This window comes from Neomonachus schauinslandi, chromosome 5, assembly GCF_002201575.2.
Source record: "Neomonachus schauinslandi chromosome 5, ASM220157v2, whole genome shotgun sequence".
NCBI lineage: Eukaryota > Metazoa > Chordata > Mammalia > Carnivora > Phocidae > Neomonachus > Neomonachus schauinslandi.
In genome coordinates this window covers 101591904-101612932 of record NC_058407.1, presented here as the reverse complement: position 1 = coordinate 101612932, position 21029 = coordinate 101591904, and the positions used below count along the sequence as shown (strand labels likewise).

Genomic DNA, 21029 nt, shown 5'->3' with positions numbered 1-21029 from the left:
CACACACAGAGAAGAACATATGGACCAAAACAGCAACTAAATATATATAATATAAAAAATGGCAACTATAGGTTTTCTCAATCTTCTGCAAAAAAAATTTTATGATTCCTAAAATATATATACTTAAGACTACTCTCTAAGATAACAACATGGATATAGAATGATGGGAAGCCTGAAATTAAGAAAGCCCAGTATGCCTAGAGATATAGGGTCAGAATTTTTCATGTTCAAGATTTTAGCACAAGTGAAAATTCCAAGGTTGATGGGGGCTCATCGGGCAGAGTCTTAGTAAAAGAGTAACTGAAAATAGTGAGGAACTATCACCTCCCATGAGGCTGACACCAGTGGTACTAACCTGCCTGTTATCCATGTACCCATCTATCAAGTTTGATCCAACCAAAACTAATATATCACACCCAAAGACAGCTCCAGAGAGTATAAAATTTGGGGGCAGACTTACAAAACTCAGAAATTAAAAGTCACTGCTATGAACAGTTTCAAGGCAGAGCCTAGAAAGAATTCATCACATTCTGCCATCTAGCTATCCTATAATTATCATTAAGCTACCAACCTATTAAGTCTGATAGGTTGAAAAAAAAACCTTAATAGTTCTTTGGGTCTACATAATCGTCTACCTTTCAAAAAAGGGATGCTTTTATTAGAGTAAGTCAATGCCAGTTCTGTCAACTTTACGCAGCAGCAGGAATAAAAATGGTATCAATCCTCCTATTTCCCAAGTGGACTCTTACAGAATTCTATCCAATGGTAAGACTTTACTTCCTAATAATTCCACTGGATGTCATAGTATGTTTGTTAGAAAGATAAGGGGCAAAGCAGGAATCCCGAGATAGTCCTCCCTCTGTGGTACAGGAATGTGGGGCCTGGTAAGGTTTGAGGGTAGAGCAGTAGCACTAGAGAAGTCTATCTACACTCTAAGCCCTGCTGGAGCACAAATGGTTGTGGCCGCCATGAGAAGACAGGCACCCAAGACGCACTTGTACCCTGGACTCTTGTCTGATATAAAGCAAAAATCATGTGCTGGAGAAGGCAAGAAACCCTTCAGTGCTAGAGCCTGACCTTGCTTTGACAAGAAAAGCTATGTGCTGCGGGGGGCAGAGCAGGAAACCTGCATGACCCCTGTTCCTAGGCAAAGACTGGCTCCCACTACAGCAGTAAAAAATCCATCCTACCTCCTGCATTGACACTAGGTAAAGAAATCTATCATCAGGGAAGAGACAGGAAGTCTACTATGCCCTCATATTCTGAACTGATTCAAAGCAGAAGTCTGCTGCTACTGGGGAAGGGCAGGAAATCTTTCTGCAGTCTAGACCTTGCATGAAAGAGTAGGGAGAATTCTCTGTCTCTTGGGGTGGGGCAGGAACACTGAAACTGAGGCTGCCTAAGACTGAGTCTGAAGAAACCTTCCCTGGCACCACCATGAGTATTGGACTGAGAAACAAAAGCAGTCTGCCACTTGGAGAAGGGCAAGAGCATACAGAAAGAGCCCTCTGTGACACAGGCATGGGGAACCTGTTGAAAGCTGAGAACAAAGTAGGAAAACAAAAAAATCAATACTCTTAAACTTATATTAAAGACATGATAGTGGTAACTCATTGGAAAATTTGAAGCCTGTCGTACAGTGAAGGTAACTATAACAAAAACAAAACTCAAGTCCAGCTCAATTACTGACTTATGTGACTCAGTCCCCAGTGCTAATGGTCTGATGCAAGAGGAATGCCCATTTCCAGACATAAATATTCCTGGCCTCAGTTTCAACCATTCTTTCATATATAATATTTACCATTTAATAAAAAAATTATGAGACACACAAAAAACACAAGTGAACTTGAAGACAGATCAATGGAAATTATCCAAATTGATAGTAGGAATCTCTAAATATAACATGAAAGACAGAACAAAACAAAACAGACATCTAAAAGATGTGGGACAAGATCAAATGCTCTAACAAATATGTAACTGTAGTTACAGAAGGAGAAGAGAGAAAGGGTCAAAACCTATATATATATATATTTTTAAAGATTTTATTTACTTATTTGACAGAGAGAGACAGTTAGAGAGGGAACACAAGCAGGGGGAGCAGGAGAGAGAAGCAGGTTCCCCTGCTGAGCAGAGAGCCCGATGCGGGGCTCGATCCCAGGACCCTGGGATCATGACCTGAGCTGAAGGCAGACACTTAATGACTGAGCCACCCAGGCGCCCTCCAAAAACATATTTGAAGAGAAAATGGCCAAAAGTTTTCTAAAATTAATGAAAGACAACAAAACACAGATCCAAGAGACTCAGAGATCCAAAAGAGGATTTTAGTCCAAACAGGAAATATAAAGAAAAACACAAGTAGGCACATTATTTTCAAATGGCTGAAAACAAAAGATAAAAAGAAAATCTTGAAAGCAGTCAGGTAAAAAGGGAACATGACCAAGAAAAAATATATACATGAATATGAAAGATTTTTCATCTGAAACTATGGAAGCCAGGTGAAAATGTAACAGTATCTTTAAAGTATTAAAAAACAAAACAGTCAACCTAGAATTCTATATCCAGGGAAGAGTATCTTTCAAAAAGAAGGCATATTAGTTTGCAAGGCTGCTAGACAAAGTACCACAGATTGGGTGGCTCAACAACAAAAATGTATTTTCTCACAGTTCTGGAAGTAAGAAGTTCAAGATCAAGGTGTTGGCAGGGTTGGTTTCTTTTTTTTTTTTATTTTAAAGATTTTATTTATTTATTTGAGAGAGAAAGAAAGAGCACAAGCAGGGGGAGTGGCAGGCAGAGGCAGAGGGAGAAGCAGGCTCCCCGCAGAGCAGGGGGAGCCTGATGCAGGGCTCCATCCCAGGACCCTGGGATAACCTGAGCTGAAGGCAGTTGCTTAACCAACTAAGCCACCCAGGCGCCCAGCAGGGTTGGTTTCTTCGGAGGTCTCTCTCCTTGGCTTTCAGATGACCGCCTTCTTTCTGTGTCTTTACATGTTTGTTTTTCCTTTGTGATTACATACTCCTAGCATCTCTCTCTATAGGTTCTAATCTCTTCTTATATGGATACCAGTCAGATTGGATTAGGGCCCACCCTATCAGCCTCATTTTAACTGAATTGCCTCATCGAAGGCTCTATCTCCAAATGTAGTCACATTCTGGGAGTTAGGGCTTCAACATACAAATTTGGGGAGACATAATTCAGCTCATAATACCTCATCTCCATACCCCCCTAAATTCATGTGTTTCTCACATGCAAAACACATTAACCCTCCGCCCAACAGCCCAAAAGTCTTAACTCATTTCAGCCTCAATTCTAAATCCTGAATCTCATCTAAATCAAATGTGGATGAGACTCAAGGCATGATTCATTCTGAGGCAAAAATTCCTCTCTAGATGTGAACCTGTTGAAACCAGATAAATTATCTGCTTCTAAAATACAGTGGTAGAACAGGCATAGGTTAGACATTCCTATTCCAGAAGGGGTCATGGGTCCCAAGCCAAGTTCAAAACTTTGCAGGGTAAACTTCATTAGATTTTAAGGCTCAAGAATAATCCTCTTTGGCGGGATGCTCTGTCCCCCAGGCAACTCCACCCCTCTGGCCCTGGGTGATAGCCTGGTCTATTGAAACCTAGGAGGTAGCCCTGCCCTCTGGAACCAAGGAGGAAGAGATAGCCTTGTCTCCTAGACCTGTGCCCGGTGCTGGTGGAATATATGCTATCTTCAAGAAACTCTTTTTATATATAAAGACCCAGATAGCTTAAAAGCAAATACATGGAAAAAATATACCATGCACACACTAACCTAAAGAAAGCTGGAATGGTTATGTTGCTGTCACATAATAATAAAAGAATCAATTCATCAAGAAGACATAATAATCATTAATGTGTATGCACTCAATAACAGAGCTTCAGGATACATAAAACAAAAACCAGTAAGTAAGAAAAATAAGCAAATCTGTAAGTTTAGTTGGTATGGTAGCCAGCTTCTAAAAAGGCAAAGGAAACAAAACAATTCTGGTAAATCTTCAGATATAAGGTTATGTTTCTATAGGCTGGGCAGTTGCAGATAATAGGGTTACGACTCAGGATGAGTCTGAATGGTTCCTGACATCAATAGTAAGCTTATCCAAAGCTACTGAATGGCACTGAGGAAACTGTCTTGGGTTGTCCAATAGACAAATAATCAGCTAAATATATACTAAACATTCTCTATACACATAATACTGTGCTAGGCACTTTAGAAATATAAGACATGGTTCTGGCAGTGAAGAAACTTTCCTAGTTGGAGAAATAAGAATCTCAAATATGAAATACAAACTAATAAGCTATGCAGAACTCACTAGAATTCACTTACTCATTTAAGTTACTGAGCAAGTGGTACTTGTTGATGTGGTGCTAATTTTAAGATGAAAATTATATAGTTCATGTCTTTAACAGACAGAAAGGCTAGAATGGAAAGACAGATGTGAAAACAAGTAAGTATATGCGTTGTAGGTACTACAGAAACCTTAAAGAGCGAGCGGCACATTCTTCCTAGGGTTTCAGGAATGGATACATAGAAGAAATGATGTCTGAGCTGAGCTTAAAAACTCAGATTCCTATTTAGGTATTGCCCAGGAGACAAAGTAGGGAAGGGCATATTAGGCAGAAGGATCAATATGAGCAAAAGGTCAGAAGTATAAAAACTTTAAGTAGTTTAAAACTAAGTGGTTGGGTATGCTTCAAGGTTAGGATGAGAAGAGATGTGCATTTAATAAACAGGCCAATGAAAGAAAGCCTTGTAGGATAGGATAAGGAGTATGGAAATTATCCATTCTGTCTTCTTCTGTCTCTTATTCATTCAACAAATACTTATTGAGCAGATACTATATGCTAGGCATTATTCTTGGGATAGACAAGGCTCCTGTCCTGTCCTCACGAGGGTGTTATTGGGGGGTGGTGGTGGCAGGTGGCAGTGAAAGGCACAGGACACACAGAGTTGGATAATACAAATGTCAGCAGCAGAGGGCTCTACATCCCCCAAAACAAAAATGTAAACACATCACACACCCACAAGATAAACCAATGTGCATATTTGGCAATGATTTGGGTCTTAATGTTTCTTCGGCTTCAAAAACTAAAGTAAACCTTGATCATAATACTTTCATGGACCAATCATTTTGTAGTACTAGGGGTCATCTTTCTCAATAGCCTGCACTGTCCCCTTAAATTCTTACTTGTGGTGAGCTGGCAGAAAATTGGTTGGTTTCTCCACCAATCTTTAGCAGCCAAGGAGAAGCTTACAGAAGGTGGTGTTAGTTGCTGTATTCCTTTACAGATGACCTAAGTCCCCTGTTTCTCAGGGTTCCCAGGGAAGCCTGCTAAAGACACAACTTCACACACCTCAAGCAATAACTTCAGTGACTGAAGAACATTCTCAGTCAAGAAGAAACATATTAACACAATTCACGTATGTGAGCAAAACTCTTTTGATGATTACTGTAGCTTGATTGTAACATAATGTATAATGGCAAGCCGATTAATGAATTCTTGGTTTCATTTATTTAAAACTTTCTGAAAAATTCTTAGTTTGAAATTTCCTATTTTGGTCTCACTCTGGAGATATTTTTTTTCCCTTAGAAAAACTGAGTTAAGTTCATTCAAGCATATTTGAAAACAGAACTAAGCAGAAATACTTTTTTCATCTCAAAGACAACCTGTTATACAAAGAAATAATTTAATGCCAGTTCAATTTTGATATATCACTATGTCAGTGCTTTAAGAAGCACTGTTCTTTTTTTTTTTCTTTTTTAAAGATTTAATTTATTTATTTGACAGAGAGAGAGAGAGCGCGCACAAGCAGGGGGAGCGGCAGGCAGAGGGTGAAGCAGGTTCCCCACTGAGCTGGGAGCCCCGATGCAGGGCTCGATCCCAGGACCCTGGGGGATTATAACCTGAGCTGAAAGCAGACGCTTAACCGACTGAGCACCCAGGCACCCTAAGAAGCCCCATTCTTCTGTAAAATTTTGAAGTAAAAGTTTTTGAAATTAAGTAGGCATGCATTCCGCTTCCAGTGGGTTTTCAGTTGCATTTTCACTACATGGTTATTAATGTCCTTTAGCTATTAGGAATCCAATTTCATTCTGTCCTTTACATTCTTCCTCCCTCTTTCAAGAAGAGAGAATTTAAAATTTCTATGGCAACATGCTAAATTTGAGAGGTAGGCTTTACCTTTACTCATCAAATAAGTAAAGTAGATAACTAATTAGGCTGCTAAATATGTCTACTAAGGCGATATCCATACCATGGAGAAGTAAGTACAGCTCTAAGACTCCAGTCTGCACTTCTTGATCTGTGGGTTGACATTGCTGTCATACCATGGAAGTGTCTGTATTTAACACAATTTTCCTTCACACATTATGAGTAAACAAACAGTGTTAAATAGCAAGGATTTAGCTGGAAAATAGCATATAGATTCAAAATTCCGGAGAATTTTAGTAAATTTACAGCACGAATACAATTAAGTCTCTCAGTTGGTATAATCGTGGCCTAGTTAGGGATATCATCAACCCCTCTGTAAACTAGGAACTAAAGGGGCTTAGAGTTAATGTTTTAGAAACTGTTCTATTTCTCTTCTTCTGTGTTTATTCAATCTCTTTCCTTCACTCTCCATGTCTGCTCTCTATAGCTATCCTCATCCATTTTCTTTCTTTCTTTTTTTTTTTTAAAAAGATTTTATTTATTTGAGAGAGAGAGCACGCTCGCAAGCATGAGTGGGTTTGGGAAGAGGGACAATGGGAGAGAGAGAAGCAGATTCCCTACTGAGCAGGGAGTCCAACTCAGGGCTTGATCCCAGGACCCTGAGATCATGACCTCAGCTGAAATCAAGAGTTGGACACTCAACTGACTGAACCACCCAGGCGCCCCTATCTGCTTCTTTTATCCCCAGTTTTTGTCTCTAGACTAGCCTTTTTTTATTGAACTAAAAAAAAAAAAAAAAAAAATCACAATATGAACAAAAGAGAATCATTGGATTTTTACAGGCAATAGTATGCAGAAAATGTATAATGGGGAGCACCTAAACTAATTCACCTAATAGTTCTTTCACTTAAAAACGTAGTATGTTGTAACCCACTATTCCCTAGAGACAACTGTAGCTACTTGCTACTGACCTGTCAAGAATCCTTTATCCAGGGGCACCTGGGTGGCTCAGTGGGTTAAGCATCTGCCTTCGGCTCAGCTCATGATCCCAGAGTCCTGGGATCGAGCCCTGCATCCGGCTCCCTGCTCAGTGGGGAGTCTGCTTCTCCCTCTCCCTCTGACCCTCCTCTCTGCTTGTGCTCTAGCTCTCTCTCTCTCAAATGAATAAATAAAAAATCTTAAAAGAAAAAAAAATCCATTATCCAAGTATCCTTAACTCAGATTTTCCTTCAGTGGCTATAATTATTAGTGGTCATCACTTTTATGAAATAAAGTATGGCATGTTAGCAGACTATCCTTAAGCCTCTCCTTTTTTTTCTCTCGAAGATTTATTTTAGAGAGAGAGAGAGAGAGCAAGCACGAGCAGGGGGAGGGGCAGAGTGAGAGGGAGAGAGAGAGTCTCAAGCAGACTCTGCGCTGAGCGCGGAGCCCAACTAGGGGTTCGATCTCAAGACCCTGAGATCATGACCCGAGCAGAAACCAAGAGTTGGGACGCTTAAGTGACTGAGCCACCCAGGCACCCCAACCCTCTCCTTTCTAAGCAGCCCTTTCTGATACTTGAGCAAGTTACACTGAGGGAAGAATAAAGTGGTACTTCTTACAAATGGTAATTCCTATTATCTATTGAAGAACTGCCCGTTGCTAACAATCTTGAATCTGAACACTGAACTTCCCAAGGGAGCTCCTATTGCCCCAACCTAAGTAGCAGCTGAATTTTATCAGGGCCTTGTCAAAGTTCAAATGAGAGACTTACCTGTTCCTGGGTCATCTTCTGCAGCTCATTCTCCCAAGCTGCCTGGTCATCGTCCAAGTTATAGGAAGCTGGTGGAGTGAGTCCACGAAGTATCAGGGGGTCTCGGTCATGGCAGAGGGCTGTCAGGTGTCCAATATACAACTTTAATTTGCTTCTATTTTGGTCGAGTTCTAAGAGGGGCTGGATGATCTGAAGTGAAAAAATTGAGGAAAGTCAAGGTCACTCTGAAACAAGAAGTTCAAATATCTTCATGCCTCCCAAGTCAAAGAAAACTGACCAAAGACTAAAGTTCCTCTAAGCACCACTGAAATCTTCAGGATTGTAAAAAGATACAGTTCCACACACCTGCACATTTATACTTGTCACACCCATTTCTGGGAGACAGGGAATGTTTGGCTTAGTCTATCAACATGAAACTGAGAGTTTCGTATTTAGGCAGGGGATTAAACACACGACTAACTTGTTTTTACAGAGATGACATTCCTGATACAGAAAGACTCCAGTTACCTCACAATTTCTCTTCCCATTTATTTATGAGTGGTTATAAAAAACTGCTAGTGAAATTTGCTCACTGAAAGCCTGGACAACATATACTTCATGTGTTCCTTCACCTCCTGGAATGGAAGAAAAATTCTGTCTCTGGAGAAGGTGCATGTTTTTCTTGGCCATGAGATGTGATGAGTGAACTCATTACTAAATCTGCCTCATCCTGGCTTAAGCTCCCCTCATTCATTTCACAGAGCTATCCGATATTCTTTTTAAACAGTGATTGATAAATCCTTACATAACACCAAACACCTCATAGCCAAGGACTCTGAAATTCTCTCAGTTGTAACACTCGTTTGATGTTTTTCTTGAAAAACAGTCCTACATTAAAAAATTTTTTTTTTTTTTTTTTTTTTTTGCTTTTTCCTTTACCCTGGATAAATAACTATCCCTTGACTCCCTTTGGAAACACGTTAAATGACAGATGGCTTCTGCCCCAGAATTTCATCTGACAGCCCTCATGACAATACTCTGGTCAGGTACTTGGTAGTTGGTCAAAGCCTGAGGAAGAGTTGGGCCCGATCTCACATCTCAGAATGCTGGAATGTTAGAGCAGCATCTGCTTGATCCACAGCAGCTGTGAGAGCTGCGAAGCCCCACCAAAATGCTGGCAATTCTCAAAATGTTCCCAGGGCTTACAAGGCAGAGGTCTGTACCTGTTGCATGTCACTGGGCTGGCATTTTCCATGCAAAGGACACCTCTGACCCACCTCATGAATAAGGAGCTCAATAATCTTCATTTTCAGAAACAAGGACTGGTATTACTTTCAAAAGTGACACCGATTTCTCCCTGGCCTCCTCAGAGGCCTGCTCCTGCTGCTTTCCTTCGTTTCTCTTTCAGAGTTTTTAACTCAGTTTTGTATTTTTTATTATGAAATCAATATTTTACTTTGAAAAATATGGGGAAAAAAGTGTAAAAGAAATAATAAAATAGGCATAAGTGTTCCAACAAGACTAACATTTGCAACAGATTTTCTTCTAAGTCTTTATAAACTTTTATAAATCAGCTTTTAATAGTATCACACTTCATATTTCCCTTGATACATATTGCTTATCCATTTAATGTTATGAGTACTATTCAAACATCACGTATTCCTGGAAAACATGGTTTTTAATGGTTGCTTTATAAATAAATCACATTTCCTCTGTTTCTGATGTTATTTCCATGAAATAATTGAGAGCTTAGTCGCTAAAATAATCTTTAGCTTATTAAAAAGATCAGAGTTCAGAGTTTAGGCCTATAGGGTATTACATATTATAGAAATTCAAATACAAACCAGAGAAAGTAAATCAACTTAGCATTATTTTATTTTTTAAACTCACATACACAATTCTTTAAGGATAAAGGTTTAATGCTTAGGTGCTGGTGTGGAAGGTTCTTGGGCTCTGTAAGAGACCCCTAGCAGCAGGCTCATGGTACCAGTTCTGTGCTGGCCTTTCCTACCTATGACAGACCTATCGACACTGCCAATCACAGAAGGAAGAGACTGTTTCTCTCTTTCTTTCTTTTTTTAAAAAGATTTTATTTATTTATTCTTGAGCAAGAGAGAGAGGGAGAGAGGGAGAGAGGGAGAATCAGGCTTCCCACAGAGCAGGGAACCCGATGAGGGACTCAATCCCAGGACTCTGGGACCATGACCTGAGCCAAAGACAGATGCTTAACCAACTGAGCCACCCAGGCGCCCAGGAAGGGATTGTTTCAATAAAGCAGAGGATTTGGAGAGTGAGGAAGTTGGATAACTTTTCATAAACATCATCAATCTCTCAGAAAGAATTGTATTTTACTTCTGATCACAAATGCATACTTACTGCAGAAAATTTTATAAAGAATTCTAAAGCATAATCTTAAAAGCAATTTAAAAGCAATATTCCTTTAAATGAATGTACACTTTGCACTTTAGTAACTAAACTGCCTACTCATGGTTCTATTACCACACACCACATCCCTGAGGCCTTCAAACAATGCAGCCCTATTTCATTTTACATTTTTTTTTTTTTTTTTTTTAGATTGGCCTTGTCTTCTTTCACACACACATTGATAACAACTTCGGGGGCGGGGTTCACTTTTGCGATTTCCACTTATTCCCATTCTGTGTGTGTGTGTGTGTGTGTGTGTCTATAGTTGTTATCACATCTGGGCTGCAAGGCTGAAAAAGCTGGTATCTTAGGTAATGAATGTTTGAATGGGCAAACTGGCATAAAAAAGTATGACCACAGAGGAAGGGGACAATGTGATAAATGGTAGTGATGGAGAAGTCAAATTTCTTATAAGTAAATGGAATTTAGAAAGATACTACCTCACCACTATATAACTTGAGATGAAAAAATTTATGTTTTAGGTGCTTGTTCTTAATCAAAGATAAATTTCAAGCTGATTTAAATACATTTCATATTGAAGTGCTGATTAAAAAAACGAGTTTTTCACACTCTAGAATTTTTCAAAGTCCAAGTTGAAAAGTTAAAATATGATGGAATTTGACATTTTTTTCCAGGATAAAGATTTATTCCATGTAATAACCCAGATGTCTATCCTTTCTTTCCATGCCAAAGGGAATTGCTTTAAAAAAACAAAACAAAACAAAACAAAACAAAGCCCATAGAGTTTACTATGTGAAAGCATAAGAAACAGCCCAAATAGCACAGTTCCCAAGTCTACCCACTAAAAAAAAAATCACTTTGGCCTCTCTGGGACACATTTAACCACGTCAATCATGTGGGAAATGCCTTTATCTCTTCCTTTTCCTCTCTATCTGACTTGGACAGGCCACTTAGAAAAGAAATTGCATTTCCCACAAGGTAGAACTGCCCCTGCCTAATCTCAAGAGGGAAGAGGGACACTTGCAAAGTAGAATGAGGATGCCTTACAGGATCCATAAGTTATGTCTTCTGTCCACATACAACCTCAGTACATTGGCAAGAAGTCCTACCAAAAACTATGAGAAATGTGGTCAGGCCACATTAGCTCTATAGCTATACAGAACTATAGTTATACACCTTTTTTTGGCAAAAAGAAGTTAAAAAATGAACTTGTCAAAACAACTTCTGTTTGTATCAAATATGATGCTAAATGGCAATAGTCCCCCAATCCTATATTTACCAAATTGTTAAGGAAAAGAATTTAAATTGTAAAAAGGGATGAAGAGACCTTTTGATTGATGTACTGATAGCTTTGTTTCTTCTTGCAAGGATTTATTTGCTTATGTACTAGGTTCTCAAACTGACTTCACAGGTCAGTGTTTGATGACATATGGTGACAGAGGACAGTGATCTTCTGAGGTGTTTATTTTAACCTCCTTTCCACTTAAGTGAGATTAGATGGGTAAAGGTCTTTTGGAAGACAGATGAGTTGCTCCTGTATTGTTCGATGTAGATTGTAACTGAAAATTCCACAGTATTCCATTTCTGCAACCCATTTATCTATGATATCTGAACACGCTTTCTTAGACCATTTGACTCTTCAATATGGGGATGGAATGTGCAGAGTGAAAGACTCCAAACCAGTCCATTTTACAGCCTGCTTTTCTCTTCCCATTCTACTGTTTCCATGTCAGACATTTACTATAAGTATGGGTTAGTTGGTTGTAACACATTCTAGGAACTCATTTTGAAACGAATGGTATATCTATATCATAAAGACTGAATGGATAGGTACTGAATATTATTTGGGACTTAAGGTATTTGCTGTTGGGGTAACTAATATTTTGTTGTTTGGAAGATACCATTTTTTAAAAAGCTAACATTTATTGATAATTTACTGTGTTCCTTGTAAATTATTTTTAAATTTACTATGATTCTTCTGTGGCTAGCTGACCGCCCTTAATTGGCTACAAAATCTTTTTGTTCTTCTATCTGCTGCTGAAACCTTCAGAGGCAGGTTCAACTGTCCATACGTTAACGGCATAAATGCTAGTGGTAGTTCTGATTTCTCATTGGGTTACCATCATACTTCTGTCATGTAGGTACATCAAGAAAGTCCCAGAACAACTAACATATTAACTTCCCAGAGACATTACTCTCTTAATTGCATTCTTGTCCAGAGGCCCCAGCAGAGAGCTAACTCTGAAAAGTAAATAAGGAAACAAGAAAATAAAATACATCAATCTAGTCTCAAAGTCTTTTTCCCCCTCAATAACTAAGTTTATCTTCTTGACCAATAACATACCCCAGGATCAGAAAGATGAAGGACGTTGTTAAGTCTCTTCACAAAGGTTTAGAGCTTTGTGTTATGTTCTCACTTAAATACAGCTATTTGGTGAAAGAATAGAGTTGTTTGAAAAATATAGTAACCCTCATAATACTTTGATTATGATTAGATATACTGCATATCAAATGACATATATTGAAAACTAAAAAGTTATCTAATTCACTTAACAAACATTTAGTGAATGTCTCTATGCCATGCCATGTCTGGTTTTAGCTGATGAGAATACTAAGAATAAGGTGTGGTTCTGGTCTACATTTAAAAAAAATCATTAAATAGTGGAACTAATGTGTTGAGGGTATATAAGAACTAAAATGCATAAATTCATGATTTATCTTTAAGTTTACTTTTGAAGTTTACTTCAGGCAAACACTTAAATTGCTAAATAAACCTCTTTGCCTTGATGTGAAGGTTAACTTAACTTAGTCTTCATACATAAGGTCATAAAATTCAAGTTTTTTATTATTATTATTATTTTTTTAAAGATTTTATTTATTTATTTGACAGAGAGAGACATAGCGAGAGAGGGAACACAAGCAGGGGGAGTAGGAGAGGGAGAAGCAGGCCTTCCCGCGGAGCAGGGAGCCCGATGTGGGGCTCGATCCCAGGGTCCTGGGATCACGACCTGAGCCAAAGGCGGACACCCAACGACTGAGCCACCCAGGCGCCCCTAAGTTTTTTATTCTTAATGGTCTCTGGGACTCAACCTCTTTTTTTTTTTTTTTTTTAGAGAGGCGGGGAGGGGCAGAAGGAAAGGGACAGAGAGAATCTTAAGCAGGCCCCACGGCCAGCGTGGAGCCTGACATAGGGCTTGATCTTATGACCTGAGCCGAAATCAAGAGTCAGATGCTTAACTGACTGAGCTACCCAGGCACCCCTGAGATCCAACCTCTTAATTAGCCTTCTCATTTGAAGCCCAAACAGAATGACAATTAATGGACTCCCTAAATATTTTTGGTGTTACAGTCCTTACCCATTTTTAACCCTACGAAATAGAAAAAAATACATACATTTGAGAATGGCCTTCATTTGATACTTCTCCGGCAAGAGATACTTTGGACAAAAATATGCCTAGCATGTCTGCACCCTCATAATAACCTATAAAAAAGTCAAAACTTCAGAACAGTTTGTAAGATATACCTATATAACCTCCATCAAAAGCCAAACCTTATTGTTAACATTGAGAATCTGGAAAATTTTAATAGCTTTAGACTTAGTTTCTGCTTAGAGGACTAGTCACTGAAAAACAATTCTATAATAGCATAGCTGCCTTCCTTTTAGTGGTAAAGTCAATAAACTTCCAAAATTTCAGGAAAAATTAACAGATAACCTAAAGTTAGAGGCAAGAAACTTAAGGGCTCCAAATCCTGACTTCATTACTACTTTTCATGTATATCTATTTGACTCCCCATATTTTATAGAATGTGACTGTCTTACACTTACCTTCCAAACCAAAAATAAAAATCACGACAAAAGCAAAATAATTCAGAATATTACTTGTGTTATAAATATTTACTAAGTACCTCAAATATGAGTTCTATAGCAAGCAGAATCCCTTTCTCACCCTCCCTTACGGATGACCTATTATTATGACAGTTAATAAAAAATTTGGACTGGCTCTATTAACATTCTCATGACCTCATCTATATACTGGTGACAAAGATTCTCTCTTTAACCTAACTTTAGTTAGGCTCCCCTGAACTCTCTTCTCAACTGGGCCCTAAATTTGGAGCTTCTGTGTTCATCTCTACATTGTCCAGCTTTAGCAAGAATTCTGCTAAATTGGTTTATCAAGAATCTCCCAACCCTGATATTTGATCACCCTCAGTATCTGATCAGGTTCCTCATCTTCCACCATTCTCCAGGTGATGTCTGATCACTCTGGCCTGCCTTCAGCAAGGATCCTATTAGGAGGGTTTAGCCAGAATGTGCCCTTCTCCCTGATGTCTCCTCTTAGTAAGCCTCCATCCACTGACCCCCACCCTGCTCCTGGGCTATAAATTTCCACTTTTCCTTGTTGTATTCAATTCAAAGATTGTTAAGCACAATCTTTCTCCCCACCGAAAAACTCCATTGCAGTGGTCCCTATACCTATCACAATGGTCCTGAATGAAGTCTGTCTTGCTGTTTTAAAAAGTGAATGGATAATTTTTTTCTTTTGATAATTTTTTTTCTTTAACAGTGGGTAAAGGAGAGGAATAGTAAATACTTGGTTATCACTAGGAGTTCAGGTCCAGGGACCACTGGATCACTGAGATGAATAAATGTTAATCAGAAATCTTACCACAAGTAGAAATATCTGGTTCTTAAAGTAAAAACTCTCTTCAAGGGTTTCAGATTTAAAGGGCTTTATGGTTTGTTGAAGTTTAAATGTGTCTATGAAAACTGAAAAAGGCTATGGGTTTTGAAGTACAAACAAAAGTGGGAATAATTTTTTAAAATAACACGTGATCATTTCCTCTTAGTCTTACAGCTCAGAAGTCTGTTGTCAATTTTTCTTTAAGCATATATTACCACTTCAGCAAGACGAAACAAATCATCCCCTACTTGTTGATCCAGACGGAGAGAAAAAAATTCTGTACTCAAAGTCGTAAGGAGATAGGAAACAGGGTACAGAATAAAATGAATCCTGAACTCTGAACTATAGAGCTGCTAACTATATTTTGCCTATTTATTCTCCATTTTGTTAAAACCTACCCTATTTTATGCAGTATAATAAATGCTACTCAAATATAGCAGAGTGTTGGGGGCCTGCCCACTAGTGAGGGAAGGAAATCTGCTGAGACCCTTTATTTATATGCTCATGGAGGATGTTAAGGCTGTAGATATTTCAAGTACCTACTTTAATATTTGGAAACTTGTAAGATACATGAAAATAAGGTCATTTACGAATAAGGGGGCAGACAAATATGTGCAGATGAAGAAGTGCAGATAAATGGACATTAAGAGGAGAGAATACAATTATGAGGCACAGAAACTACTCCATAAGCTAACCAATCAAGAGGACACATAGTAGGCTCCCAGATAATGTGGTCAGATGAGAGAGTAAGATAACTAGAATAAAGCCATCCACTCGGGGAGCCTGGATGGCTTAGTCAGATAAATGTCTGCCTTTGGCTCAGGTCATGATCCCAGGGTCCTGGGATGGAGCCCCACATCAGGCTCCCTGCTCAGCGGGGAGCCTGCTTCTCCCCCCCCTACCCCCCCACCCTGTGTCAAATAAATAAATAAGATCTTAAAAAAAAAAAAAGCCATCCACTCTGCTAGATTAAGAAATGCTAAGAGCAGGTGTGTGTTCCAAAATTCTTCCTTGCTCTTAAGAGCTAATAAAGATGGGACAGCATCTTCAATTCAGTTCTTGGCCGCAGGCTTGCCTCTTCACAATAAATCATTTATTGGATTTTAGTGAACAATGTAGAGTTTAAATATTTGTGTGTGTGCACGTAAAAGTGTGCACACGATAAAACAGATGAACGACTTCTCCATTCTATAGTAAAGCTCCACAGCTATACACATATGAGTGAGGAATTATGTGGAAACAATTCTAGGTATGGGGGAGAAAAATGAGGCAGAAGAGGGAGAAGAGAGGCTCACATTCTTTGAGCAGGCAAGCCAAATGAATGCTGATGCTGCATTTAAAAGGAAAAAAACTAGTTAGACAGTTGGCCACGGGCAAAAATGGCGGCTTCAACTCCTCGCATGCCTGTGCACATCCCTGAGTGCTGGAATTGCACTCCATTCTGATCCTTTGAGGGCTGCTGCCTAAAGTACCCCTGCTATAATTGTTTGCTGCAGTCAAGCACAACAACACTTCTTGGAATTATTACTTGTCTGCTAGACAGATGGATCTGAAAAATAGCAACACACTTGTTGCCTGCTGGGCAAACCACAATAACAACATATCACAACATCTCATTTTCTTCTCTTTCTAATGCAATGTACCAATTGCACGGGAAGTGGAAGAGAAGGCCAAGTGGAGGAGCCCAGGTTAAACAAAAGGAACCTTCTGACCTTGACATATGTCAATAAACAAGGACATAACAAAGGATGTGAATCTACATTACAGGGAACACATCCACTGGCTCCTTCTCACAGTCTACAGGAATACAGAGAAGAAAAGGGCCAAGTATGATTATCTAGTAACTATGAGATTGGATAGCTTATCTCTATACGGGCTCCCAAACAGAGGCCAGTCTCTGGAGGAGACTGTTCTGTGATTAGCTTATTTCAAGGTCAGGTTAAAGGTGTGTGTGTGTGTGTGTGTGTGTGTGTGTGTGAACCTAAAAGAGTTGGGAGGAGTAGAATGGGATAGTTTGCCATCAGTCACGTTATTATTTCAACTCTAGTGTCAAATCAAACACAAGAAGAGAATGGAGGTATTTAGAAGTTCACTGCGGAATGCTCACAGATAGGCTGTGGCCTCTGAGGGGCTCGTTCTGTGTCTGAAGCCTTTAGTAGACATGGCTCCTCATTAAACATGGCCTAGGAGGGTATAGGTGGGAGAGAAGGAGAGTCTACTTATCACTTGAAATGCAGGGGAAAATATAAATGTATCTGCAGCTGTGTATAAATATCAGAAATGGGTATCTGTGCTTTTTAGAGAAAGACTAGTTGTGTAGAGGAATTTGATCTCTTCATGTTAAAGTCAGAAATAACCAGGAAACAAACAGGTCAGAGACATGCGATCTGGTGTGTATGAGAAGCACATGTATGTGCTTGTAGTGGCAGGAGGGGGACCAGAGCAACATGGAAGGAAAGATCTGAGTAAAAGGGCCCTTAGCCATTATGTTCAGCTTGAGCACAGCTTCGAACTCTGCCAACTGAGAGGATGGGTATGTTTCTGAACTTCAAGAACTGAAAACAGTACCACGAGAGGAGGCACAAAAGGTGACTCCTTAACTTCTCTCTCTCATTACTATAAACTGAAATAAAGCTAGGATCCTAGTGAGCTTGCAGTGAATTCCAAGAGAGGTCAGGGTGTGTGGCCCCTACTTTCACCCCAGCAGCATCACTGTTCTCTCCTTTCCCCTTTACTTCTCTCTTCTCCTGACCTACCCACACGGAGAATCTTTATTTCCACTCCACACACATACACCAAAAAATGTGGGAGGGATCTTGGCTGCTCCAACAGAGCTGTCCTTCCTGGATTTATGTCTGCCATAGTCAATCAGGAAATCATATTTAAAAAGCAAATTCTTTCTGAAAATTTTATACACCATGAACAAATCCCATGGATTAACGATTTCCAGACATTACTCCTTTTACCTTGGGAGTAATCCAGGCTTTGGGTGGGAAAAAAAAAAAGATTTGGGAAAAACAAAAATTAGGAATATGGTTTTCTCTACCCATTTTCTTTATCTGAGAATAAAACCTCCCATATAGTCACTGAATTAATCTCCTCCTCCCCCGTCTCTGAAAGTGAAAATTTATTAGCAAAACACAAACTCTGACAGATATCACCATTTCATTATTACTAGTAGTTGATGCTTTAGCAAAGCTTTATTATTACTGGAGGATAAAAACGTTACTATGACAAAATATGCTCAGCATAGAAATACCAGAAATCCTACAAGTTGTGACTGATGTTCCATGTTGTAAGTTAACAGCCAGGGGATTTCAGGATTAAGTAATGTGGGGCAAGCCAAACTTTTGTGTGTGTGTGTGTATATATATATATAAAACCCAATTTTTGGAAGAAGGATCCCTGTGCCCTGATTCTCTCTGATCCAACACAGGGCTCATTAAGTGCCGACTGAAGATCAACTCTGAAGTCTGATGGCAGAGCGCAGCAGTCCCAGCGGAATGTGAGGAACAGAGTGGTCAGAAAGAGCAACACAAGCACTCTGACTGAGCTGACAGATCCTGAGAGAAAAACAGTAGAGTACTACCAAGTAAAAAAAGGCAGTGCCAGCAGACCAAGGGAGAAAGCTCCGAGGACCCAGAAATGGGAGTACATCTAGACTGAAGCAGGTGAAGCAATGTGATACAACAGAGTAGGAAGGCTTCTGGTATAGATGTAAAGGGACTTGATAGTGGGGGAAAAAGTTATGTTTGTGCAGAATCTTCATATTTGTTTTATCTCCCAGGCTCCAGCCCCAGCTTTTAGTCCTCATGAAAAAGCTACCATACATATGGACCTACATCCAAAATCTGTAACAGTTTTAGTGAGGAAATACGAAGGACAGAGACCACGTTCCTGATATAATCAGAATACCTAACACATTATGGGTGTTTAGAAAATAGGAAACAGAATGAAAAAGTGAAGTAGAAACTCCAACTCTAAAGATCAAGCAAAGAGGAAAAGCGACAAGAGAATGCAGAATACACCTTTGTGTCACCGTGTCAATTTGTTCATGTCATTAAGTGCTCTTCCCTGGTCTCTTTCCAGGGAGTATACTTTCAGTGTCACAGACTTTCACAGCAACTAACAGGAGGAACAGCTCTCTCCATGCTTTAAGCAACCTGCTCAAATACAATCTGGGGGGATTCTTCATACTCTGTTGCTTTGTAGGCTTCAGCAGCTATAATCTTATATTTGAGATGTTACTGCTGGCAAGAAATCGAAAGCCCTAGATCATCCACAGGAAGCAAGGTCTCTGCCATCTTCATCTAAACTCTAAGGTCTCATTTGGTTTGGTGTACTTCTGTATCTGTCTATCTAATAAACCATCCACATATCGTTTCCCAGATGTACCATTTCAAAGAATACCGGAAAGCCATCCTAAGGCTGACATTTGTGTCTCAGACTATCTTGTGAGTTCAATGCCATACCTTCTATGTACTGGGAGGTTTTCAGCTTTCCCTGATTTCATTAACATGCCCATCTAAGCAATCATATTTTTCTGTGCACGAGAATAAAGCATCAAGTTCACATGTTACTTAACAGCCCCCAACCCCAGGCACTATATGGTTTGATCGGCAGGGGCCAGGCTCCTCTGAACTGGAACTCCTGCATCCCAGTGTCTCTTGGAGCAATTACAACTTGTACCTTATAGGAAAGCACAGTTGTTTGCCTGGCTGCTTGCCTTATCTGCCCTCATATTAGTTACTTCACTGAATTTTTTTGCTAGTTAGCTATGGAATTAAAGTAATGCAGGTGGTCCTCTGTATCTTATGATTTTAGTAAGAATCTTATCGACTTGAGTATTTCTCTGGCAAAAGCTGCTGTGGCATGTCACGCCTTATAGCACTACATTCTGAGCAGACACAGTAGCCTCCATTCTTTCGTGCCAGGGAAGGCAATGTGGCTGGCTGTGGCCATAAACATGACTCACTCAAATACTGTAGCCGGAGCATGTAGGCCCTTGGCTGGTAATCATGTTAATTATGGGGCATCCAGTTTCAAAGACTAGTGAAGAAAGGCTTTCTTACCCAGAGGCTGCCCTCACCAGAGACAGATTTGTATCACTTACATTATCTGCTATAAAATGTTTGCACTGTACGGGTAACTCTGTGAGGAAGTGAAGAACTACAGAGCAATACTGTGCAGTAGTTAAGAGCATGGGCTCTGGAGACTGGTTTAACATTCTCGCTATGAGATCTAGGACAAGTTACTTTGGGGCTAGTAAATTTTATGGGGTTGTAATAACCCAGGTGTCTACCACATAGTAAGCTCCTTCAATAATTATTAAGAATTATTATTTTCAAGAATCTGTTTCATCATCTATAAAATGCATTTGAGTCTATGTAAAATACAAGTTATTCTTGATAACTTTAGCTGACATTCTGACCCTGAGGACATTTTAATCCTATCATCTGTGCTTAGCTTCACCAACAACTGTGGACGGCAAGATAACAGCATGGGAAGTGATGAGAACAACAAAGAAGAACTGGATAAGCAACAGACCAGAGGTTGGTAAATTATACTCCGTGGACCAAATTTAACACCACTGCCTGTTTTTCTATAATCCATCATCTAAGAATGGTTTTTACATTTTCAGATGGTTGAAAAAGAGAAAACAAGAACATGTGGTGACATGTAGAAATTATACAAAAATCAAATTTTAGCACCTAAATAAAGTTATATTAGGTCACAGTCATGCTCACTATTTACACATTGCCTATGGTTGCTTTCATACTGCAGCAGCAGAGCTGAATAGTGCTGACAGAGCACAGGGTTCATAAAGTACAAAATATTTACTATATGAACCTTTACAAAAAATTTTGCCAATCCCTATGATAGATCAATTTCAGACAATGGGGTAACTGTAATATTAGGAAATCCTTAAAATTTTCTCACAGACTAGTTAAGAAATAAATAATAATTACCATTAAAAGATTCAATTCATAACTACAACGAGGTATCACCTCACTCCTGTCAGAAGACAAACCAAAAGCCAGACTCTTAACTATAATG

At 39.3% G+C, this 21029-nt stretch overlaps 1 protein-coding gene across 2 annotated transcripts in view; it reads right to left on the bottom strand.

Annotated features, from left to right (window-relative positions):
* Nucleotides 1–21029, bottom strand: part of ERC1 (ELKS/RAB6-interacting/CAST family member 1) — a 511631-nt gene that overhangs the window by 31056 nt on the left and 459546 nt on the right. For both annotated transcript variants that reach the window (XM_044914971.1, XM_044914972.1), the window contains one exon: nucleotides 7927–8115. In XM_044914971.1, coding sequence (XP_044770906.1) covers nucleotides 7927–8115 — 189 coding nt within the window. The remainder of the gene's footprint in view (nucleotides 1–7926; nucleotides 8116–21029) is intronic.